Source organism: Bactrocera dorsalis, chromosome 3, assembly GCF_023373825.1.
Source record: "Bactrocera dorsalis isolate Fly_Bdor chromosome 3, ASM2337382v1, whole genome shotgun sequence".
In the NCBI taxonomy this organism is placed as follows: Eukaryota; Metazoa; Arthropoda; class Insecta; order Diptera; family Tephritidae; genus Bactrocera; species Bactrocera dorsalis.
In genome coordinates, this window is record NC_064305.1 from 39,326,421 (window position 1) to 39,353,130 (window position 26,710).

At 35.7% G+C, this 26,710-nt stretch overlaps 2 protein-coding genes across 4 annotated transcripts; one reads left to right on the forward strand and one right to left on the reverse strand.

The window, feature by feature from the left end:
- The first annotated feature begins 1,826 nt into the window (after window positions 1-1,826).
- LOC105228674 (probable 6-phosphogluconolactonase) lies at window positions 1,827-2,993 on the forward strand. The gene is made up of 3 exons (XM_011208586.3): window positions 1,827-2,054; window positions 2,193-2,683; window positions 2,746-2,993. Exons 1-3 carry the CDS (start codon window positions 1,937-1,939, stop codon window positions 2,851-2,853), a joined length of 717 nt encoding a protein of 238 aa, XP_011206888.2. The 5' UTR covers window positions 1,827-1,936; the 3' UTR covers window positions 2,854-2,993.
- LOC105228677 (sodium-dependent nutrient amino acid transporter 1) lies at window positions 2,965-22,166 on the reverse strand. Of its 3 annotated transcripts, none has more exons than XM_011208618.4 (9): window positions 22,024-22,166; window positions 21,516-21,706; window positions 9,998-10,116; window positions 9,660-9,933; window positions 8,416-8,725; window positions 4,337-4,607; window positions 3,811-4,281; window positions 3,476-3,752; window positions 2,965-3,403 (listed from the first exon to the last, which is right to left on the reverse strand). In XM_011208618.4, the coding sequence occupies exons 3-9, from the start codon at window positions 10,091-10,093 to the stop codon at window positions 3,162-3,164; spliced, it is 1,941 nt and encodes a 646-aa protein (XP_011206920.2). In that variant the 5' UTR covers window positions 10,094-10,116; window positions 21,516-21,706; window positions 22,024-22,166; the 3' UTR covers window positions 2,965-3,161. The 3 variants fall into 3 exon arrangements, with proteins under 3 accessions (XP_011206920.2, XP_011206929.2, XP_011206903.2); XM_011208627.4 differs by lacking the exon at window positions 8,416-8,725 and adding an exon at window positions 4,721-5,006 and having other exon boundaries at window positions 21,855-22,087; XM_011208601.4 differs by having other exon boundaries at window positions 21,855-22,087.
- Between the last annotated feature and the right edge of the window lie 4,544 nt (window positions 22,167-26,710).

Genomic DNA, 26,710 nt, shown 5'->3' on the forward strand with positions numbered 1-26,710 from the left:
AAAATGTAGAAATATTTCTGCGTTTTCTTATCGGAATATTGCTCCCGATAAAGAAATCATACCTACTCAAAAAAAAACGTTTTTCGTGTCAATGATGCCGAAACGTAGATTTTATGGTGTTTTATATCGTATCAAAATTTTATATCAAAATCATGCATGGTTTCTGAGATATCCACAAAATAGTGCAAATTTTTACATTGAGGCTTATGGGATTTGAAAACTTTAAACGCGTTTTTTGCACATTTTTTTTTTTATCAAAATAAAAAAAATTCAATTGCGTTGGTGCGGGAACTTTTTGAAAGAAAACAAAAAAGTAAAAACGCAGTTAATATTTTTTCACAATTGCTCATCATGTACGGCCATGTAAATATTATGTTGCAAAAAAGTTATACCCCTAACTAGCATATATTGAGAAATTTGCAAAAAAATAGCATTTTTTAAAGTGAAGTTTTGGAAAAATTTGTGAACCGATTTTTATAAAATATGTTTTAAAATAAATTTCAATAATTTAAGTATACATGCGTGTTTAAAATTTTCAATTTGGTTCTCTCGTTTAGGTACTGTGAGCCAAAATTAACCGGCGCGATACCAAACCCAACCCATTGGTTACTATAAATTTAAATTTTTACCTTCAAGATTTATAATGGGAAAGATGCTGCAGTTGTTCACCTGCTATACGCAGCTCTATTTTTGACAGGATAACGATCCAGAGCACACGGCAAAGTTAACGAAAAAGTTGTTTCACGAAAATTCCATCAATGTTTTGGAATGGCCATCATCCAGTCCGGACTTGAACCCCATTGAACATCTCTGGTGTGATGTTAAAAGAGTCGTCAGCGCCAAAAATGTACCTAATATGGATGTCCATTTTGAGGAAGTAAAAACGTCGTGGGAAGCAATACCAGTGGGGCGCTGTCGAAGTCTTATTACATCAATACGTAATCGATGTGAGGCAGCGTTAAAATAAAAGGGATATGCAACCAAATATCAAAGGTAAATACATACATATGTATATTATTTTCTCTAGTATCATAATTTTTTTTGATAAAGTATTTGAAAAAACTCGTGGATTTCACACATTCAAACAAAAAAACTTTAAAAACGCATTTTCAATAAACCATTTTCTTTTTGTTTTTAAGTTTCATCTAAGTATGTTTAAATAAAATTTACTAACAATATTTCATTGTATGTATTTTAATAAAAAAGAAAGATCATTAAATAAAAAATAAGGATGGTTTCTAATTAGTTGCCAACGGCTGTATGTACTTCGTATAAAATGTTAATACATTCCTTATGTATGTACATATGTATATTTTGGTACAAATATTATTATTATTTGTTTTTTAAATTATGGTTTTATGAAATCTTGTGGAACTTTAAGATTGTTATTCATATGCAAGAATTATAGTATAATTTTCACAGTTACTTTGCACAACCCTATCACTTCTCATAACCTACTACGACTAACATTTTTTCGTAAGTACATACATATACTTGTAATCTTTATGAATCGATATGAAAATTCGTTCTCGTTGTGCCGATATTTATTAGTAACGAAATGAATATAAACATAAAGTTATTCCTTTGTGCTTTACAAGTTTTGAAAGTTTAGTTTCGATTAAATTTTTCTCTTTTGTCTGACTAGTAAGCTTCTGCAGTAGCTTTTTCGCAAAGCTCATATGAAAAAGCTTTTTTACTCGCTCTGCTTATTATATTTATATGGATTTGTATGAGCATAAGTATGTAGTTACATATAAATGTGTTGGTGCTCACTGGAATGGCTTATCGCCAATGACACGCAACAAGTGGTCAAAGCTTATTTTCACAGCTGATTGTCAAATTATCGAACTACATTGAAGATAGATACACCGGCGCGTACGTGTTCCGAAGTTAATTATTAGAAATCCATAGTATATTATATACATTTATTGAAGTAATGTCGAAAATAGTTGTGGCCAATGAATTAGAGGTGATCGAGCGACTTACAACCGAAATTTCGAAATGCGCAAAACGAGCAATTGTTGAAAGCGGCGTCTTTCGCGTTGGACTCTCAGGTGCGTTTGTGTTTTATTCTTTCTGGTTGCTAAGCAGCAATGTTTGTGTACTTGAGTGACCTTATAACCCTTATTCTGTATACCGACCTATACCCTGATTTAAACAAAATAACAGTAAAATATGTTTTAATTATTAAGGTGGTTCCGTGTTAAATTTCCTAAGCAAAGCAATTCCACGTATTCAAACTGACTTGAGTAAATGGAAATTTTTCTTCTGTGACGAGCGATATGTTGATGAAACAGATCCGGAATCAACTTACGGCGCTTATAAAATTAAACTGGTGCCACAAACAGAACTACAGTTACATCAATTTGAACCAATTAACGTGAATTTGCCACTGGCAGAATGCGCCGCTGACTATGAGAAAAAAATAAGAGCAGAGTTCGGTGCAAGCATTGGTTCAATACCTGAGTTTGATTTGTTACTTCTGGGGATGGGGCCTGATGGTCATACCTGCTCGTTATTTCCCGAACACGCGCTGCTCGATGAGAAAACGCTATTGATAGCACCCATTGCCGATTCACCTAAACTGCCGCCACAGAGGGTCACGATGACCTTGCCGCTTATCAACAATGCCAAGTGTTGTATGTTTGCTATGTGCGGTACAAGCAAAGCAGAAATGGTTAAAGTGAGTATTGCCAATAATAACAATAACAATTCAAATAAACTTGTTTCGTTTGTTAAACATAGCGTGTCTTCGTTGATATGGAGAATTTACCAGCTGGAAAAGTTTCGCCTAAAAATGGTGAACTACTACTCATACTTGATGCTGAAGCTGGCAAGTATATACAAAAATAAATCCACTTACAAAGATATGGAAATCATAGGCTACATCTGTACATATCTTCATAATTTCGAAATAGTCTTTTGAGTTTTAATATTATTAAATTTAATAAATAATAGGTAGCATTTGGTTTTTGTTAAAAAGTTTTGAGAAATGTTTTTTATTTAAAGCTTGTACTGGCGAAGTATTTTAAATTATGGTAAGTACATGTTTAAGATAATTTAGATAATAAGTTTTCACATTTATTTTAATATCTATAATACAAAAATTTGGCAAGCCGTAAACAGCACCCGCTGTTTTAAAAATCACTTGATCAAAATGGTTAACCAGTTAAGTTCTTCTTGATTTTACTCCAGCAACTTGTGTTACTCGAGTCGTTGTCGTGTGCCAGATCTTTGTTGTATTGTTCGCGAAGTAAGGGATCTGATGGACCCCAGTTACTTACGGGTCTGAACGCACCATGGACTTTTTCGGTTAAACTTTCTCCTGGTTGGCGTATAATAGCCACTATTGCCCATATTGGAACTTGGAGCACACCCAAGGCAGTAATTGTCCAACCCAATGCTGCAAATGCAGACAAAATAAATTATATTTTTGTTATTTTAATTCTTATGTAAGAATTTACAATGCACTTACCATACGCCCAGCTTGGATAGTGAACATTGTTGTAGGTTAACGATTCATATGTCGCATAAAAGTAAATCAGAATCAATGTCATAATGCCGGGTGTGATGAGTGCCCAACACCAACGCCAATAGTTGCCTACTCTATGGCCAATCATGAATTCGATGTCCGTGCATAGCCGATCCACGCCATAAACCCAACCCAAAACATAGAGTTCCAGTATGCCTAAGATCAGTGCGATCATAGAAGCGCCATAGAAGTCCACCAAAGTCAAAATAAATTGGCCTCCCTAGAAGTGTATACGACTAACTAAGCATAAAGAACTTTGTTATAACTGACTCTCTTACCGGTGTCACATAGGCTAACCCAATAAAGAAACTAATAACGGATATAGCCAATGCACAGTGCCATTGCTTAATGTGGGGAAAGCTGTCTCGTATTGCCGTTATGGTACATGATGTCATTGCTATGTTTGAGCCGATGCCAAGAATGAAGAGCATCAAGAAGAACAGTACTGAAAATATTTGCGGCAACGTTTTGAATTTGGAAATCGCATCCGGGTACGAAATAAATGCAAGTCCGGTGCCACCTTTAACTACTGTACCGATGTCATCTGTACCAATTTCATAGGCCAAATTACCCAAAATGCCAAATATGGTAAAACCCGATATAAGGGATGTGAACGTATCCAATGTGGTGACAATCATTGCATCGCGATGGATGTTATGATCAAACTTGTTGTACGAAGCGTACATGATTATGTTACCAAAGCAGACGGATAGTGAGTAAAAGCACTGAGTGACGGCGGCATACCAAACCTACAAAAATGATTTATTAGAGTTTATTGGTTAATGCATTAACGTATATACACACCTTGGGATCCAGAATTTTGCTCCAATCGGGTTTTATAAAGAAGATTATGCCGTCCGCGGAACCGGGTAAAGTGACTGCGCGCACCAATAACACAGCCATGATTACATAGGGAAATAAAGCCAAAAAATACGAAGCTTTGCCTGAACTTTTCACACCTCTGTGTACAACCAAAAATATTGTTGTCCACGATACAAGAAGTCCTAACACCAGTTCCCAGTTCGGCAAACCAATACCGTCATCAATGTTATCCTTCTCGCGCAGTACATCCTTGCTGCAGTTATTCAAGTTTGATTAAATCAGACAAAAAAATAGCTAATGATATTATTTTAATCCACAACCTTAAAAAAAAAAACAATTTCCATACAACTCTTAGGTGTAACTTACACAAAATAAAATTCCGAACTCGAGATTATGCGCTTATTATAGTCCTTTGTTAGATTACTGTAAACCAAACTCCAATTGGCAGTTCGAACTGTGTCTATGAATTTGGTTCCATCGAGCCAACTACGAGGCGCAGAATCAAAACAATTCGATCCCCACTCCGGTCGACAGTAGGACCAGGGCAGCGGGTCACGGAATGATTGCACCAGATAGTATGCGATAAGTGCACATATGGACTCGTAATATGTAGCCAATAGGTATACCATGAAAGCCTGCCCTAAGCCAATACCTTGAAAGTGTTATATGCAAATAGAATGTAGTAGTGAATAGCATTATGTATAAGTACAAGCGTGTACATACACTCTTGTAGATAAAACTGTGATATGAATATATGTGTTTTAGGGATATGAACTAAAAACGAAATTAGAAGTTTAAAAAATAAGGTTAAAACTTAGAAAGCGGTATGCAATATGACAGCGACGTACTCTGCAACATCACCGAAAATGAACATATGACGGGTTTCAGGTACAAATCTCATGGAAGAAAAAATTATAAAAGGAAACTAAATTTTTTATAAGTCATCTAAATGAATTATATATATTAGCCAATTGCACAACTATGGCATTTCCTTTAAAGTATTTAGTTTATATACTATATTTGGTAGTAGAATATATACATTGGTATATATGTAAGTAATAAGAAGTAATGAAGTTACTGATAATATTTTAGTCGCATGCGATACATATTTTTTAGTTTATTGCATGATATATTATTGTTGATGATATTTAGTCTCATGCGAAATACTTTTTTTAATGGCAAGCGCTTCCATTGACGAACATTGTAAAGCGGTAACAGCCAGCTGATAGTTGAATTGTGTGAGAATTATATTTTTTTGTTTATGCATAAACTATTCACAAAATAGGTTTAGAACTATTTCTTTTTTTATTAAAATCGCACTAGTGAGAAATGAGATTTACACAAATTTTTCGAAAAGCAGGTTTACTTTAGAATCTCATTACGTCGGGCAATCAATTTTTTTCTGAAAAATACCGAGGATTTACACAAAATACAGATTAAAATGATTACAGGAAATATTAATTTAACTAGCTACGTTTGCTTCTGTTCTGAAGCAGTTAGTAAGTGGTATATTTCTGCACAGAATTTGATAATTAACATTACGAAGGATACAAACACATGAAAAATACCCGGCAATTAACAAACTACAGTGGCTAGCAAAAGTGAGTGCATGTTTGAAAATTCTATGTTTCAATATCTGTAACTTCCTCAATATTAAATCAAATTCAACCAAATTTTCAGCATTAATTATTTATTATGTACTTAAAAAAATTACATTTGTAAAAAAGTTAAACTAAAACAAAAAAATTGAGTTACGGTCAAACACTTAAAATATGAGCAATGCACTCAGTTTTGCACATTATGAAATCTTCGAATAAATTGAGCATATACACAAGAAATTTAATATTTTGTCCAAAGACCTTTGTTTTTTTTTTCACACTTGCGATGCGTCTGGGCATACTTTCAACCAGATGTTGTATGGTTTCCCGAGGAATGTTTGTCCATTCGTCCCGAACGCGTTCCATAAGTTCTGCCATATTTTTTGGGGCCCTTTCGTTAAAACCCAATCGTCTTTTTACCAAGGACCATAAATTTTCGATTGGGTTTAAATCTGGGCTTTGCGCAGGCCACATTTGCTTCTGGAATTTCTGTTCGTCCAACCATTTTTTCACTATCTTGGTCGTGTGTTTCGGGTCCCCGTCCTGCTGAAAAACCATTTCTTCCTCTGGATATGTGCACTCGTCCAAAAAATCCGGCAAATTTGTTTGTAATATTTGAAGATAGTCTTCCTTCTTCATGATGCCTTCAATTTTTACGAGTGGTCCCATATGCCACCACGTGAAACACCCCCATATCATTAAGCTTCCACCACCATGTTTCAAGGTTTGCTTGACGTGGTGTTTTTGAATGCGTTCATGTGGTCTGCGCCAATAATATTGTTTGCCGTCGGACTGAAATCTATTAATTTTACTTTCATCAGACCAAATAACCCTTTTCCAGTCATCCTCTGTCCAATCCTGATACTTTCTGCAGAATGCCAAACACGCTTTTATATTTTTATCAGACAGTGCTGGTTTCTTTTTTTTATTGCGGATATTAAACTAATTCTGTGTAATGCTCTCTGAGCAGTCGAGGCACTAACGTTCTTGTCCAGCATTTCTGCGGCTTTTTTGGGTGTTACCCGCTTATCTTTTTTTAAATTTTGTGCCATTGCACGAGCATCCGCATCTGTAAGCAGTTTTGGGCGGCCACCGAAATTGGATTCAACAACAACTAATCTTCTTTTTTTACAGCCATAACAGTTTTTTGACTTATTTTTAAGTTTTTTGCAATAGTGCGTGAAGATAAATTATTTTTTAGTATTACCACTACACTATCTTCAATTGATTCTGAAATTTTGCGCATTTTTAATAAATTTGTCTTCACAAATAAACAAAGCCCACTAAACTGATAAGCAGAACTGTTAAATTTATTTATAAGCACTCAATATGTCAAAAGGTAACGGTTAATTAGACTACTTATGGAGAATTATTGAGTATATGCTCAATTTATTCGAAGATTTCATAATGTGCAAAACTGAGTGCATTGCTCATATTTTAAGTTTTTGACCGTAAGTCAATTTTTTTGTTTTAGTTTAACTTTTTTACAAATGTCATTTTTTTAAGTACATAATAAATAATTAATGCTGAAAATTTGGTTGAATTTGATTTAATATTGAGGAAGTTACAGATATTGAAACATAGAATTTTCAAACATGCACTCACTTTTGCTTGCCACTGTATATAGTTCGGCTTGCGGTTTATCCAAGTTGTAAAGCAGTTTATACTCGTGTTTAGTTGAAGTAACTGCCCCGTGTTTTATTTGTTTTAATATATTTAACTTCTATTTGATTCGCACTATAAGACAATTAAGACGGGCATACTCGATACCACTGCGAGGAGTGTCAGTCTCTTCTTTAGGAGTAATCTGTGAATCCAAATTAGCCAGCTAAATTACTTTTGCTTGTTGCTACTCGTATAATAAGTGGAAACTAGTATTAAAATGAAAATTACAATAAAAGTTTATACTAAAAATACATCTGTGTTTTAATCGCGGTTTGAGTCATGACCTCTTGATTGTAATAGACGCGAGGACGATTGTTTAGAGTTTAAACTTTCAATCACAAAACCGATTTACACTTTCGTTTTTCTTAATCGACCTATTTTTTAATGCTTCGTACACACATCCATACATGGTCGAAAATATAGAAAAGTGAATATCGCGATACAAAATTCTCTCTTTTGGTAAAGTGCCGAAGCATTTTCCCGACAGGGTACCTACGCAAAATGTTTTGTGAAAATATTTCAATTTGACGTGCCGGCTCGAAGCAATTTTTATTGATTAATTAAATCGATTTGATTTACGAATGTCTCACGCAATAACTGTAAAATCAGCATCAGATACATATGCATTTCAAATGGGGCTTGATTATAACTGAATACCAAGGAAATAAGCGAATTGAATGGATGACAGGGAAATTTTTGAAAGCACAAATATGTTATATTTTACTGAACATGTCGGTTAGTAATACAAATACAATCTTACTGTAATTATTTAAGAAACATATATAATATTAAACTTACATAAAATACAACTCTGCAGATGAAATGGTTTTGGTATGATGAGGCATAACACTCGCGTTTATGAGCGTACTGACATTGTGTAATGTGTTGTTGTTTACTACTGATGACACTCCAGTTGAAATTTCTATTATGGGTTCTGGCGCGGGCATTGTGCCAGATGCAACGCAGGCTTCACTCCATGCATCGTCACAGACTGTCCACGGTAGCGGGGATTTGAATGAATCAAACAAATAGCGTACAATCATGCCCATAATGGCCACATAGTAGGTGGTCACAAACGAAATGGACAACACTTGACCAATACCAATACCTTTCGAATGATCAGAAGCATTCACAAATATGAGAGGAAATTAAAGTATTACATGGTATGACAAATTTCACAAAAAATTTACGAACGAATCCATTAAAATACTTAGAATTGAAGGAAGAACATGCCTTGATATAGGTATATTCATATGTACGTATGTATATACGTTTAGTTGGAAATTGATTTCATAAATGCATGTAGGGGTTTCGACTTTAAAACAATAAACTATATCCACTTCCGGTATATAATCAACTATGTTCATATCCTGGTGTTTACTAGTTATATTATCTATACGAACACAGCACCTTTTTCTAATTTAATTACAATTTGTGGATACTTACAGTTCATTCGGATTATGACCTTGTAACTCACAAGAGTTTTTTTACTACTATAACCTAACTCGGCTGTCTTTAGATGCATACTATGTCTATAGATCTCGTCTGTGGTCAATGCTATCAAGGAGTAGCTTTAAACTCAACTAACATAACTGATATAAAGTATAAAACTTGCTTTGTAATTAAAATCTCTACATGAAATATCAAGTATTTATATATCATACAATCCCTTAGGTAGCGCTGCTGTCATATACATATGTATGTATTTCTAATGTCTCCATTCGGTGCTGTGTTCTTAGTATAGCCTATGAAATTGTCTTGACTCTAAATTTTAACAATGATAAATGATTAAAGGAGAATATTTCATAAAATAAATTAAATTTTCTGGAAAACCGTACTACATACATACAATCAAAATGTTATAAAACAGTTTCCTTCAATTTGTATGCTACATTTTTAATTCTGTTAACTTGTTTCTCAACTTTTTGTAAGATACATAAGCATAAAATATGTATAACTACGTACGCAGGCATGTACTCCAGCTAAAATTCATAAGATACAGATGCAAATGAATATATTTGCAACTAAAGATGCTTCCTTACCCTTCATCGCTGGACACAAGTTGAATACTTTCACTGATCCACTGCTCGAGAATTGTCCTATCGCCATTTCCAAATAATAAATCGGCTTACCAATTAAAAATAATACTATTAGATAAGGTATCAAGAAAGCACCACCGCCATTATCCAACGCCGTAAAAGGAAAGCGCCATACATTCCCCAGTCCCACAGACATGGCAATACAAGAGAAAAGAAACTCTACACCTTTGCCCCACGTGGCGCGTTCATTCTTCTTAGAATCATTTTCAGAAAGCTTCTATTTGGACAAAAACAAAATTGATTTGAGTTTTATTTTACAACCATAACACAGCAGTACTTACTGCCTCTTCATCCGAATTTCGCAAGACTCTCGGTTGGCCGCGTGCAGATTTTCCGTCATCTCCAATAAAGGCTGGATTTTCATGAGGTAGCTCCATTGTATGTTTGTAAAGAAAGTGTTCTAGAAGTAAAATGTAAATGCATGAAACCTAAGTAACCAAGAAATGAATAAATAATTTTCTTGTTTAAACTAGTAAAAGTTGTTGAATTCCAAACGATTCCTTGCGGTCTTTATGTACAGTGGGTTAAAAAAATAACATTTCGGGTTTCCAAAATGTAGGTAGGGTTGTTGTAATTATAGAAAATACATTGTTTTGTTATAGCTGACGTTTATTTAATACTTTCTCCAATCTCACGCGTTGTCAATTATAGTCTGACATCTTTGAGGCAACTTGCAACTAATTTAGCTGAAGAAAATTTTTTGTTGACTTTAAACATTTTCTTGATATTTTGGCTTTCATTAAAGCCAAAAAATTCTCTATTGGATGGTGACTGTGATGGTTAATCTAATCTTGTTTTCATTGGGTACATAATCTACTTCTATGCTTCGGATGATTGCCTTATTTTTACCGTGAAGCATTTCAGTGAAACCTTTTTATAAAATTTTATCATTCTAACGGTGTTCAATTTTTCTATGAAGCACCTCAAAGCCAAATTAATGAGAAGTGAGATGCACCTTTTACGGGTGCTTAACACTCCTTTGAATACGAGTATATGTTTGTCCCTTTCTTAGACATACGCGTATGAAGAGGTTGAACAATACAAAAGTTGACGCGTCTGTAGAAATTACAAAAAGGTTTCATTATTGTACAGCTGTGTTCAATACTACATCTAATTTTAAATATTTTTTAATTGCTCTTTGACTGGCGAGTCGTTTTATCTCAAACAGAGAAACAATAGCTTTGTCCTCACTTTTAGATGATTAGTGATTCCTTCCTCTTTCTGGTTAGTCATTTACAATTTCTCCAAAATGGTCGATCACCACTTCCAAAATATACAACTCGTATTTAAATACTTCGCGATTTTTAAATAGTCAATTTGGGATCTTATGAATGCTTCGTTAGAAAGGTCCTTCAAAACGTTATTTATTTTGAGCATTCACGAAGGCATCAACATAAAGAGATCGAAAAAAGTGATCGAATTGGACGCGTCAGTGACCACAATTGAACAAGAGACGATTTAAAAAAAAAAAGTTTTTGAAAAGCACAGTATTTGTAGATATTTGTATTTGTCTAATTTTATATGTAATGTGTAAAATTTTCGTCACGATTACACAGCCTGAATATAATAAAGTAAAAGTATTTATTTGTATGGATTGTACGTGTCAGTGACCACAATTGAACAAGAGTTCATTAAAAAAAATAAACATTTTTTTCTCGAATTAGTCGCGTAAAGAAAACCGGTATTTTTAAAAAGTATTTGTAAATGTTTGTTATTGTCTAATTTTATATGTAATGTGAAAAATTTTTGTCACGATTTCGCAGTCGACGATTACTACAGCCTGAATGTAATAAAATAAAAGTATTTATTTGTAAACTCCCACTTTTTTGCACGCAAATATTATTCTCTGAACTATACTTTATAATTTTTTGTTACCCTTTAGGGGGAATTTTATTTCATCCAGTTTGTGATTCATCTCTTTTGACTAGAAGCAAAATTTGTTATTTTTCAGTATCATACTGATTATTTTCTCGTTAAATGTTAAACGATGAATGCTTCTTATATTATTCAATAAGTGTTTTACAATTATTGCTTTGAGCGCGCTTAAACTTGCACATTATGGTATTAGTACTGCTATAAAATACTCTAAGTTCTGATAAAGTATACGCTGTATGGTGCCATGATCGTGACTATATGATTCATTAATTACTTTGTATTATTACTTTATAATTTTAAGATAATATGTATCAATTTTTGCATCTATTTATAGTCCCTTTTTTGTCAAAATGGGCGATTTACATAAATGAACAAAAGTGATGTTAGGAGTAGAATTATTTGTATTGGCTTCACTTAATGGGGTATTCTAGTCTAAGAATTTGTAAAAATCAAAAAAACTATTTTTCGCAATTTAATAGCTTAGATATTCAAAAATGTCTCCTTGAAGGGGTTTCTCAAAATTCAAATTCTTTCAGAAGATATAGCGTGTTACTAACCAACAATATTTTAATTTTGCAATTCAATATTATCGATAACAAGTTGACAAGTTGAGTTGCAATTATCTTCCCTATACAAATCAACGTGATTGTTAGTTGATTCAATTTCAATTCAATTTTGTATTTGAACTCGAACATAAATATCGCAATATATATTTTAAGTATGATGGCCAAATCTAACTTCTTTTAAATTTAAAAAGGGACCTATTAAACGTTTTAGCAGATATATACTATAAATCTGTTCTAGTATACAAATTTTAATATTTGAGTGGACTTCTCTTTTTTGTTCTGTATCTTACATATCTCCAAGCATACTGAGATAAAACTGCGAATAATAAGTATTTATTTTCGTTGGAAATATCCGGTTTTTTAATTGAATTATTTTATGCCAAAGATCGATTACCTGTTAATATTGCTACTAAATGAGATAAGGCCAATGATATGAATATCATCAACATACATCAGCAGCTGTACACTCTTATAGAAGATTGTACCTCTCGATTTGCAGCTCGAATTATTCAATCTGTTTGTTGACGGTGGGCTTTAATCTTTCACACAATTGCACTATGGGTCGAATGAATGGTTTTTGAGGCAAGAAATCACAGGAAGCAGCTAGAGCTTCAAAATTTGGAACAGGTGACTACGATGGGCATCTTACTCTTCGATAAAAATCTCAAGTCGATCCGCCCTAATCACGCCCACTTCTAGTAACTATATTGTTTACCACGTTAAAATTATTATAATGCCCACTTGCATTGACCGGAAAAGTAAGCTTAGCGGTGGGAGAATTAATAGAAAACACGGTCCTTGGATAATGGAGCATTCTGCTAGAAATAACATTTATTTACTAATAAAATTATTAACATAAAACCATGAAATTAAGTAAGTCTTCTTTTGCTAGGGATCGGCTTACAAGTTAATTTGTGCTTCCAATGCCATCAAGATTTAATTCCACTAAAAAGAGAACATTAAATTTTATAAAGGTTAGTATATTATAAATAACTCTTACTTCAAAATTGTCCCCTGTTTCATCACCTTCTAACTCTATATTAAAAAGAGATAGATCCTCTGCCTCCCATTCGAAATCAGAAAAATTTTCATTTGCGATAGCATTTGACGTAGTCGGCAATTGATATTCAGGAACATCTGGAATCTTTAAAAGAGAAATAACTTCCCTTGGAAGTTGCAAGTTTTTTTTTTTGCTGAATGACGGTTTTTAGGCATATACTGGATAAGAATGGGTCAGAAGAATCCATGGCTCTTTTAAAAACATCAGATATATTGTGTTCTTAGAGTCTTTTCGTGCATGCTCAATGCGATCCTTTTTATAAAATTTATTTCTCGCCTCAGAAGCACTTTCTCAAGCGCATCCAAGAGGCATGATTGAGGCTTGTACTATTTGTGAAGAATGTGCTAAAATTTTATGTAACGTAGCTGACATTGGGTACCATTCATAATATTGAAAATATATTTCGGCAGTTCTATAACAAAAACTCTTCAAGTTTTCGACACTTAACTCAAAATTACAAGAAATTGCAATTAGTATGACTTGTAAGTGTTTTAAAAACTCGATGTTAACGTTTGTTATTGAAGCAAATAATTCCAGATTTGAAAATGCTTTTCGCGCCGTATTGCCGTCGTTTGTTGATCCACTTCCGTTACTTTTCGGTTTATGGACATGAAGACCCATTTTCTCCCAGAATTGTTGTTGAATTTCACTTTTTCTTTGTTGCATTAGTAATTTGTCCTCAGCATTTCGAATTTGCCATTTTTTAATATGAAGTCTAAATGAAAGATTCAGAACAAATTCTAGGCATCGAATCCAAGCGTGTAATGGGCTTATGCCATATTTTAATGAAGTTGGTTTTGGCTGAAACACTAATGAGCTTAAATCTTTTATTGACAAAAACTGCTTCGGATTTCCACCACATATTGGGCACGACTGAGAAGACTTTGTTTCCGTAAGTACGTTCAAAATTTTCCATCAATTAAAGTCATTATAAATTCATATTTTACTGATATTTTTCTACCATTTAAAAAATATTCTAAGGGCTCAAGGTTTTTTATTTGCATATCCAGATTGTTTTTTTAAATTCAATTTTAAGTGGTCGACAAAAACGAACAGATTGAGGTGTACGATTAATACAAACGTTTCATGATGCGATGTGATTAATTTTAGTGATATAATTGATGTCACAAATAGCGAGTTATCTAAACTTTCTGGGGTATTGCTGCTGAATATTTGTTTAAAAGAACTTTGTCCTGTAGAACCGTCGAAACCATAACTTAAATCCAATCTAACATCATTCAACTCTTCTATTTGCATCAAAACTTCTTCTTGGTATGACAAAATTCTTGTTGCTGTATGGTTAACCAAGCTCTGCAAAGGAATTTGTGCTGAAGATTCCGTTACCGATAGTCCATCAGGTCGGCATTGCAGTTTGCACTCTTGAATTTTTTGGTAATGTGGATAAATATTACAGTTTCGTGACTTGCTCATTAGCCGAATGTTTATGTACTGTTGCTTTGTTAAATTATTTTCTATCAAAAATAGTAATGCTTCCTCGGGGGATAGTGGTAAAGGTTTTTTGTCATTGGAGGTTAAAGTTTTTCTCATTTTTGTAGCGCTAGACGGAGATGAAGCTGCTTCCTTTAAAACAAAGTTTAAATCATTTGCTTTTGATGCATAAGCTGATATTGAAGCAGCATGGACCAATAATTTGGTATCTTCGGAAGCAAGTTTTCGTTCGCACTTCCCTCGCTGTATCCAACATGAGGGCGACCTCTTTTGTTTGCGACATCACTCTCAGAAATTTTAAATTTAGTCACATTTGATAGCCATAAACTTTCGTTGTTCTCAAATCTCTTCGCACATCTTTGGTTCTTGTTCCACTTTTGGGTAGCAGTTGCACAAAAATTGTTAATTTTCTTTTTGATTGATGCCATACATTCGTCATCCACACTTCTATTAAATTTCTTGAAAATCCAGTTGACAACAATCGTAGCATTTCGGTTATTATCTAACCAAAATTTAACTATATCCGTATTTTTTATTTTTACGGAATCTTAAAAGGAAAATATAAATAATTTAGAGCAGTTGGGCTGCAGTTGGCTGCAGTTGAAATTACAACCACATGAAAGTACACATCATTACCTTTCTCCACATATATATTGTTCAACAAATACGTCCCAATAAACAAAGTACTACTCCAAGAAACATCAGGTCAATAACCAAAACTCCACAGTAAATACGACACACTTTGATGCAACAAAAAATTTACAACAACAACATTTTTATGAAACTTATTAATAACATTTTTTTTTACATACCTGAATTAATATTTTCCATTTTATAAAAATTGTATACAATTATAATATTTTGTTAAACAATGGATTAAATGTTAGGCACTATAAAGGTGAATGTCAGAAAACAAAACAAACCAAAAAAAACTACAACTTTGACAGCTTGGCTTTAAGACATGGGTTGCCACCTGACTCTAATTTTTTTTTTTGGGTATTTCAAAATGTTTGTTACAAAATGCCATTATCCTTTTTTTGAAATAGTACACTTCAAAAATTGATTTTTTGCCTCAAAAACCATTCATTTGACCTATAGTGAATTGGAAAGAAAATGCAATCGATAGAACCTTATATGGGATATTTAGGAGACTTATTCTACGGTAGTTGGCGCAGATTGTGGGGTATCCATTTTTGTGGATTGGGCAGAGCTTTCGTCTGTTCGTATTTTACAAAGAAGCTGATGCATGCTCCTTATCAGTTCTTCGCCGCCGTATTTCAACAGCTCGGCCGGTATTCCATCGGCCCCCGCCGCTTTGTTGTTCTTCAGACGGGCAATTGCTATTTGAACTTCTTCATGGTGGGGCACTGAAACGTCTGCCCATCGTCATCGACTGGGGAATCGGGTTCGCTTCTCCTGGTGTTATGTGTTCACTGCCATTCAGCAGGCTGGAGAAGTCCTCCATAATTTTAGTATGTTCTGGGCATCGGTTACTAGATCACCTTCTTGTATCCTACAAGAGTATGGTGCGGTCTTGAAACCTTCTGTTAGTCGTCGCATTTTTTCTTAGAATTTTCGAGCATTACCACTGTTGGCCAGCTTGTCAAGCTCTTCATACTCACGCATTTCGGCCTCTCTATTTTTCTGTCTGCAAATGCGTCTCGCTTCCCTCTTCAACTCTCGGTATTAATCCCATCCCGCACGTGTTGTGGTCGATCGTAACGTTGCGAGGTAGGCAGTCTGTTTTCTTTCCGTTTCGGCAAGCCACTCCTCATCGTACCGGCTGTTCTTTTGCATATTCCGAAAACCAATGGTTTTGTTTACAGTTGTACGTAAGGAGCTTGAAATGCCGCCCCATAGTTCCCTTATACCGAGGTGTTGACGAGTGCTTTCAGAGGACAAGAGTGCAAGTCGAGTAGAAAATCGTGTGGCTATCTGTTGTCTTTGCAGCTTCTCGACGTCGAACCTTCTTGTGTTTGTTGAAGTGCGGTTTATGCTGCACAGAAGCGGGTGCGAATCTTGGCTGCAACAAGTCGATGTTAGGACCTCCGAGCGTACGCACTTCAAGAATACTGGAGACGTGTCTTCCGTCTATCACAACATGATCGATCTGGTTGGTAGCTTTTCGATCCGGAGACATCCAGGTAGCTTGATGTATTTTTTTATACTGGAATCTAGTACTACAGATGACCATGTTTCGGGCCCCGGCGAAGTCGATCAGCCTCAACCCACTTCTTACTACAAAAAGTTAAAGTGCCAAATTCTCTTTTTAGAAATAAATCCAAATAATCGGTTACTTCATGAATTGTAAAGAACTTAAAAAAATATATGAGGGACCATGTAGAATTGTAAATTTTCTACAAAACTATGAGATTTCCAATTTATACCAATTTTTTTCATTGATTTATATAATTCATTAGAAAACAAATTTGCATTAAAATAATGAAATTACAAATTAATGAAATAGATACGTGCATTTTTTCAAATGGTTGGTAGTGATATTTAAGCTTTTATATCTGATAATAAGAAAACAAAAGAAAACTGTAAAACGGAGGATCTTCCCGTTAAAATTAAGATATCATAATTAGATATATTTTCTTAGAGTTGTCTAAGAACCAATTTTTCAGAGTACCAAGCAAAGAAAATAATTTATTGACCCACCCTAGTATACATATATTATTACATTTATATATGTATTTAGGTCAAGTTAGCTTGAGCATAACTTTTCAAAAACCATTTATTATTTTGAGATTTACCTGTTGGGATATCTCAAATTACTTCCAAAAAATGAAGACTTTTTTCAAATAAAAGTTTATAATATGCGAATTTTTGAAGTTGAGTAGTATTAAATAATACATATGTATGTATACTACAGTTTATCTCAGTAGACAATTTTATTGGCCATGTCATTAACCATTGTTAGACTGATTGCACATTTTAAAATTATTGCCGAGATAAAAGCATTCATAAACAAGTACATGTATAATTGCTATGCTTATTTATCATATGAATGTGTACTTAATGTTTTAGTGGCGTACACGATAAATATATCAAGGAGGTACTACGTATATTCTGCATTTTCTTATAATTTCGTTTAAAATATTATAAATTCATATCTTTTCAGAATTATTTTGAATTATTTTCGTTTTTTTTTTGCCTATTTATCCATAAATAAGGTATATAAGCACTTGATTAATCTTATAACCTCCTGTTACACCGAGTTATTCGAGAACACAGAACTCTTTATACTAGTTTAGAAAAAAAATAATAAAGTGCTTTAGTCTGAAGTTGCACAAAATTTCATATTCAGCTGTTCAAATAGAGTATGTCTGTGTGGACGGAGATATGTTCAAAGTACCCACTCTACTGTCATAAGAGACTATACAGAAAGTACACAAGTGCATGCATACAGAAGTGTCGTAAGTATTTGCTTGTTAAAAGTCGATTTTTTTCTGCTACAAACAAAGTAGTGCTGGGGTGGAGAAAAATGCTTAGGCTGAAAATTTTACTTAATAAGGACGGACACAAAAGCGCCTGTTGATTTTTTACCATGGTTGAGGGAGACTAAGAAAAAAACCATAGTTTTTTCCATTTGCAAAAATTCGTTAATGTGATTCGTTCCTTTGAGAGAATCTAATGATAATTCAAGCTATAAAAACTTCCGCGGTGTTTTTTGTGATTCGTTTGCTAAGTACGGTTGATTAAAAATTTAATAAACCAGTACTTCACCTTTGATTATGATGATACAGATTTAACGCAACACTTATGCGGCTGTGGTTAAGGCACCGTCGTTTTACAAGATATCTCAAAAATCAAGCTTGGAAAATATTCCGACGATTGAAAGAAGCATGCACAATATCGAATGGGGACTATTTGGATGGCAACAACATTGACATAGACAGATGAATACATATGTATTTTTTTCAAAATATGAAAATTCCAGTCAAAAACCTGATATACTTATAATCAAAAAAGTACGGTAATATAAAGAAAACAGCAATTGCTTCTGCGCACAAATTAATTGCAGATATGGATGTATGTGCATACGTTCGTATGTATGTATGTACATGTATGAAGAAATTTTGTTGCTGTCATTGTCGCTTCGTTATGTATAGTCAATTCATGACCGCGAGTCACATGCGTTGCTAGGCCCTAGTTTACCTACGCTGACACAGTGAATACCCGATCAGCAACATAAAATGCAGCCATCTCATACGTGGAACCGCTAGCAATAACACTAACTCTTAGACATTCGTTCGAAATCAAGGAAATTGCATATGCGTCATACTGAGCTACTAGGTCTCGGTACTGTTGAGCAGTCATAGCCAGTTTTGCGCTTACCATTCACTTATTCCCTGATATACTTATGTACATGCATAACTACATAAAGACGTATATGTACGTCTTATTGTACGAGTATTCATAGCATGTTACCATGAATGAATAAAGAAAATAATATTTGGAATTTTTTTAACTATGATTATGGTTCACGCTTAGATGCTTTCATAATTTTGTGGTTATAGTTATAAGATGCAGGGAAAAATTAAACTTGATTATTTGAAATATCATATTTAAGCGATAGGAAGGGCTAAGATCAGGTGCAACCGAACATTGTACACTCTTGCAACTTGCAAAAATCAAAGCCAGGGAAACCGTTAACCAGAGGATAGGAATCCAAGCAATTATGTATACAGTTGAACTTCCCTAACTCGAATCACTATAATACACAAAAAACTTCGAGTTATGAAAGAAATTTGTACATATGTAATTTGACTTCTATTGCCAATTCGAGTTATGAAAATTCAACTGTATATTTACTATATACATACATACATATACTCGTATATACATATGTACATCATGTAGTAACTATACCATCACCAATCATATGGAGTTTTCACCCAATTTTATCCATTTTAGGCACAAAGACACGCTGTTACCGGCAAAACACGCTCTCTCATTTTCATTAAGAGTGCTCATACTGGAAGTTCGAAAATCGTTGTGTTGGGTATGTGGAAGCTAAAGGAAGGGAATAGGCGTGGTTGCAGTCCGATTTCGCCCATTTTCACACTCTGAAATAAGAATGTTATGTATCGAATTTCGTGAGAATCAATCAAGCAGGTCCTGAGGAACGTGATTTTACTTAAAAGTGGGCGATGCCACGCCTATTGACCAGTTTTTACACCGGCTCCTATAAAGATGTCGCATACCATCACGGGAGTAAAATTTAAAATCTCTGAAGTAGTTAGCTGTTGATTTGTCCTGTTCGCGATTTTACCCATTTTCACATTGTCGGTGGGGGTTTTTGTGTTATTTATCTTGAGCTAGTTTAGGTATTTTAGCTTGAATGGTTTGGGAGATATTTTATATGTACTCAGTTATGCTTTATGGTATGGTGATATCTTTAGGTGGCAAAACTGTTATACTCTGTAGCAACATGTTGTAAGAGTATAATAATTAGAGATATATCAGCACAGCAGTATGTGTAATATGAGTACGGGAGGTATTGTTAACGTATAGAAATTGACATTGACTTATGTATTTATTATTGTTTTTAGTACTGTACGTCTATTGTACTGTCTTTCATAATTGCAACTTGGAAATTCACTATTCAAAATATAGAAAAAAATACGATTTAAGCTAGGAAGATCCAATTTTGTACAATTATTATACACCGTATAATCCTTGAACTCTTTGCCTCTCTGTGTCAGAGGTTACCATATCATTTTTTGGATTCACATGGAATTATGTCGAATAGACCTTCTAACATTATAAAGTAATCAATAAATAATATCTTTAGTAATATTGTCCTTTCAATTGACTATGATTTCCACTGAAATGTTCAACCTTTTTTTATTCATTAAGAAGTGGTCTGTACCAGACTACTAAACACTTTAATAAATTAAACATTTACAGAATCTTCATATCCTGAAGCAACATCCGGGTAAATTTCTTTTTTTGTATTTCATTCTTTTGTTAAAAAGGGCAGAATGACGTTATGGCACTTATACATATGTACATATACAAATGTTTGTTTATACCGGATATTTCCACTGAAATAGTGACGTTTAAATGGATCCAGTTGAGTTCTTTTTAATGTTTTTATTTTTGCTTTAACTTTGCACTAACAAAAGTTAATAATTCTTCGACAGCAGGTAGCTTTTGATGTTGCTGAATAAAGTATTGAGTTAATGCAAATGAACAGTGCTACCTTGTGACTTCGCCAAAATATATACATATAGTCGTACATATTTGTCTTTCTATATGAGTATATGTACATTGTAGTTCAATTACCTAGTTAGAAACTATTTTACTATACAAAAAACTGCTATTTTTTACAAATTAATTTACTACGAGATGAGCTACATAATTGCCAAATTAATTTAAATATGTACGAGTATGTACATATATACTCAAGAGTAGAGTGATATTTTGAACTTTATTCAACTCTTCCGTGCTTTTATCAAAAAAATACTCATCCATCGTTCAAACTTTGAAACATAAGCAAACTTACATATACTTCATATGTACTTTAAGCACATACATATTTACAATACCTAATTCTAACTCTTTTGTGGGGAAACTAAAATGGTTCAGCCTTGGCAAACGCCGGAATAGTAATTAACATTTTCATGTGTGTGTACGCTTAGACATTTCAAGTACACATGTTGCAACAACGCGCTAAGTCAGTGCAATTCATAGAGTAAGTGTTTAATTAATGCAAATCTATTCAGACCTCTAGTATGTGGTTATTAGCCAAGAACCTGAAACTATTTGTTGTGCTTATTAAGGTATAAAACTAAAATTGCTAACAGTATTCGCATAATAAATCGCGCATTGACGACTCACCTTCTACTCCTATGTTGTTGTTATGCTTCGCTGCTTCACGGCTAATCTCAGCACTTCAATTCACAACTGACTTTTTATTCTATTTGTGCCGGTGGTATTATTGGTGTTGGCTTGGGTAAACCTCACGCGAAGCCAAAGGAAATGTTAAACAAAAACACGGTTATTGCGGAACTGGTTGAAACCGCTTCAAACTGAAACACACAATTACATTTCAATCAATACGTAATAAGTATGTGATAAACTTTATGCAGAGGCGTACGTAAATATATAATTTTAAGTTTTGAATTTATTGAGTCAATCTTTTTTTATTATATCTTCATATTTTTATGTCGTACGTACATATGGCCATAATTCAATTTAGAACTGATAATTTAACAACGGCACGGGGAAAATATGCTGTTTATCGAAGAAATTAAAATTTTTGTATTTTGATATTTGTAATATTTGCACAATTTTAATTAATATAATTATTTAATATTCGCGCGTTTGCTTTCGTTACATAGTTTACCGTTTCACTAATCGTTACTGCAATTCATAGGCCCGGCAGCCAAAACCAACTGAGCACAGATTTTTCTCAGCCAACATTTTTATAGCCAACAATTTTGCGCCTCCGCTCAATTGAGGAGTCGATCAGTGTTTACCGTGCCATACTCAGTGAATCAACAGGCACCTGGGTCGGAATCGCAGACGGCGTTTATATATTTTAATGAGAGCGAGCGTTAATAAAGCATCATCAATGAAGGGAACGGAATACTTTAGATATAATGCCGATAAAGAGGTGTGTGCTTTTAAACTTCCGCTTGAAAGCTCCGCATTCAATGTTATATTCCAAAAGCTTGTCAAATTAAGTTTGAAGTCTAGTGTAGGTACATACATAAATGCGCTACCCGACTCTGGAAAGGTATACAATACGTTACATAGGTACATAGCTTTATATATTTGACATTTAGTAAAATTTTCATATTTGTTTCGAATTTTTCAATTTGGAGTGCTATTTTTAAAACAATTTTAGATGCATTCACATATGTTTTGAACATTAACAAAAACTACGTAACCTATTAACAACTCAACTTTATGTTTACAACTGAACTTCATTTCAGTTAAAGCTTCGAAATTTGATATGTGTTATTAGAACTCACATTTACACTTTTTTCTGGTATTACCGTTTACAACATTCTTCTGGTGCGATTGTCGGCAATATTAAAATAAGATCAACAAAAACAAAAAATAATGATATTTTAAGTATTTCTCGTATATTCCACTTTTTAGTCATGACGCCTTTCCAGAATTTATCAGTTGTTTATTTCTTATTAAAATATATACTAGTGCGAGTATATTATCCACAGGGTAACTGTGTGTATACCAAAAAATTGGGTAGTCGAAAAAGATTTTCGTATTTCTAATCAAACTTCAACTTATTTATTTTTCTACCCTGAACAGGGTATATTAAGTTTTGAAATTTTGCAAACGTCATTTTCTCTTCAAGAAGCTGATCATTTGTCGGAAATGCTGATATCGGTCCACTATAACATACAGCTGCCACACAAACTGAACGATCGGAATCAAGTTCTTCTATAGAAAGGTTTCACATTTGACAATGTATCTTCACAAAAGTTGACACAGGTTATTTTCTAGGGCAATAATATAATCTCCGAAAAAATTGTTCAGATCGAATTACTAGAGCATATAACTTCCATACAAACTGAATGATCGAAATCAACGCCTACGCTTCTTCTTCTTAATTGGCGTAGACACCGCTTACGCGATTATAGCCGAGTTAACAACCGCGCGCCAGTCGTTTCTTCTTTTCGCTACGTGGCGCCAATTGGATATTCCAAGCGAAGCCAGGTCCTTCTCCACTTGGTCCTTCCAACGGAGTGGAGGTCTTCCTCTTCCTCTGCTTCCCCCGGCGGGTACTGCGTCGAATACTTTCAGAGCTGGAGTGTTTTCATCCATCCGGACAACATGACCTAGCCAGCGTAGCCGCTGTCTTTTAATTCGCTGAACTATGTCAATGTCGCCGTATATCTCGTACAGCTCATCGTTCCATCGAATGCGATATTCGCCGTGGCCAACGCGCAAAGGACCATAAATCTTTCGCAGAATTTTTCTCTCGAAAACTCGCAACGTCGACTCATCCGCTGTTGACATCGTCCAAGCCTCTGCACCATATAGCAGGACGGGAATTATGAGAGACTTATAGAGTTTGGTTTTTGTCTGTCGAGAGAGGACATTGCTTCTCAATTGCCTACTCAGTCCGAAGTAGCACCTGTTGGCAAGAGTTATCCTGCGTTGGATTTCTAGGCTGACATTGTTGGTGGTGTTCACGCTGGTTCCAAGATAGACGAAATTATCTACAACTTCAAAGTTATGACTGTCAACAGTGACGTGGGAGCCAAGTCGCAAGTGTGACGACTGTTTGTTTGATGACAGGAGATATTTCGTCTTGCCCTCGTTCACTGCCAGACCCATTCGTTTTGCTTCCTTGTCCAGCCTGGAGAAAGCAGAACTAACGGCGCGGGTATCAATATCATCGGCATACGCCAGCAGCTGTACACTCTTATAGAAGATTGTACCTGCTCGATTAAGTTCTGCAGCTCGAACTATTTTCTCCAGCAGCAGATTGAAAAAGTCGCACGATAGGGAGTCGCCTTGTCTGAAACCTCGTTTGGTATCGAACGGCTCGGAGAGGTTCTTCCCGATCCTGACGGAGCTTTTGGTGCCGCTCAACGTCAGTTTACACAGCCGTATCAGTTTTGCGGGGATACCAAATTCAGACATCGCGGCATAAAGGCAGCTCCTTTTCGTGCTGTCGAAAGCAGCTTTGAAATCGACGAAGAGGTGGTGTGTGTCGATTCTCCTTTCACGGGTCTTTTCCAAGATTTGGCGCATGGTGAATATCTGGTCGGTTGTTGATTTACCAGGTCTGAAGCCACACTGATAAGGTCCAATCAGCTTGTTGACGGTGGGCTTTAATCTTTCACACAATACGCTCGATAGAACCTTATATGCGATGTTGAGGACGCTAATCCCACGGTAGTTGGCGCAGATTGTGGGGTCTCCTTTTTTATGGATTGGGCATAGCACACTTAAATTCCAGTCGTTGGGCATGCTTTCGTCCGACCATATTTTACAAAGAAGCTGATGCATGCTCCTTATCAGTTCTTCGCCGCCGTGTTTGAATAGCTCGGCCGGCAATCCATCGCCCCTGCCGCTTTGTTGTTCTTCAGGCGGGTGATTGCTATTCGAACTTCTTCATGGTCGGGTAATGGAACGTCTGCTCCATCGTCATCGATTGGAGATTCGGGTTCGCCTTCTCCTGGCGTTGTGCTTTCACTGCCATTCAGCAGGCTGGAGAAGTGTTCCCTCCATAATTAAGTATGCTCCGGTCTTGAAACCTTCTGTAAGCCGCCGCATCTTTTCGTAGAATTTTCGAGCATTACCCCTGTCGGCCAGCTTATCGAGCTGTTCGTACTCACGCATTTCGGCCTCTTTCTTCTTCTGTCTGCAAATGCGTCTCGCTTCCCTCTTCAACTCTCGGTATCTATCCCATCCCGCACGTGTTGTGGTCGATCGTAACGTTGCGTAGGCAGCCTGTTTTCTCTCCGCTGCGACACGGCACTCCTCGTCATACCAGCTGTTCTTTTGCACTTTCCGAAAACCAATGGTTTCGGTTGCAGCTGTACGTAAGGAGTTTGAAATGCCGTCCCACAGTTCCCTTATACCGAATTGTTGATGAGTGCTCTCAGAGAGCAGGAGTGCAAGCCGAGTAGAAAAACGTTCGGCTGTCTGTTGTGATTGCAGCTTCTCGACGTCGAACCTTCCTTGTGTTTGTTGGCGTGCGTTTTTTGCTGCACAGAGGCGGGTGCGGATTTTGGCTGCAACAATATAGTGGTCCGAGTCGATGTTAGGACCTCGGAGCGCACGCACATCTAAAACACTGAAGACGTGTCTTCCGTCTATCACAACATGATCGATCTGGTTGGTGGTTTTTCGATCCGGAGACAGCCAGGTAGCTTGATGTATCTTCTTATGCTGGAATCTAGTACTACAGATAGCCATATTTCGGGCCCCGCCGAAGTCGATCAGCCTCAACCCATTTGGGGATGTTTCGTCGTGGAGGCTGAATTTACCGACCGTAGTGCCAAAGATACCTTCTTTGCCCACCCTGGCGTTAAAGTCGCCAAGCACGATTTTGATATCGTGGCGGGGGCATCTCTCATAAGTGCGCTCCAAGCACTCATAAAAGGCATCTTTGGTCACATCGTCCTTCTCTTCCATCGGGGCGTGGGCGCAAATCAGCGATATGTTGAAGAACCTCGCTTTGATGCGGATTGTAGCTAGACGTTCATTCACCGCAGTGAATGATAGTACTCTGCGACGGAGTCTCTCTCCCACCACGAATCCAACACCAAACTTGCGCTCCTTTATATGGCCACTGTAGTAAATGTCACAAGGACCTACTTGTCTCTGTCCTTGTCCCGTCCATCGCATTTCTTGGACGGCGGGGATGTCAGCCTTTATTTTCACGAGGACATCAACCAGCTGGGCAGCGGCACCTTCCCAATTAAGGGACCGGACATTCCAGGTGCATGCCCTCAATTCGTAGTCCTTATTTCGTTTGCCATGGTCGTCATCAAAAGGGGGGTCACTCATCCGAGGCTTGTTGTTCCTTTTCATTGGGGGTGTTTTTTTACGTGGCGGGTCCCAAACCCAGCGCACAACCCTATGCAGGGGATGTTTCGCCTTCTCACGTTAGCTCGCCTTCAAACGGATGTTCTTAGGCTACCCAGAGGATACTTGGTCAAAGACCGGAAGTCGTGAGCTGCTTGAGTCATATGCAAAAGAATCGTTTCTGGCCACTCCCAAGTGAATGGCGATCAGAGAACTTTCCTCACTTGCGTGAACTTCTACACATGACTCCATCCATGGATACCGAACGCCTACGCTTGCTGCATATATAAATGGATCTAATAGAGGGGTATCAATACTACTGAGACAAGCAATAGAGAAAATAAATGCTGGGAATTACTCCACTAAAAAAACTGCAGCACATCGGAAACCAATTTGTAAACAGATCGGAAATATCGGCTCAAGAAGCAGCTTGAAATATTTTGGGACTGCATTTATCGGAGGCAAGCAATGGGGAGATATTTATAAATACATCATATCCAAACAATCGAGTAAGGATGCTA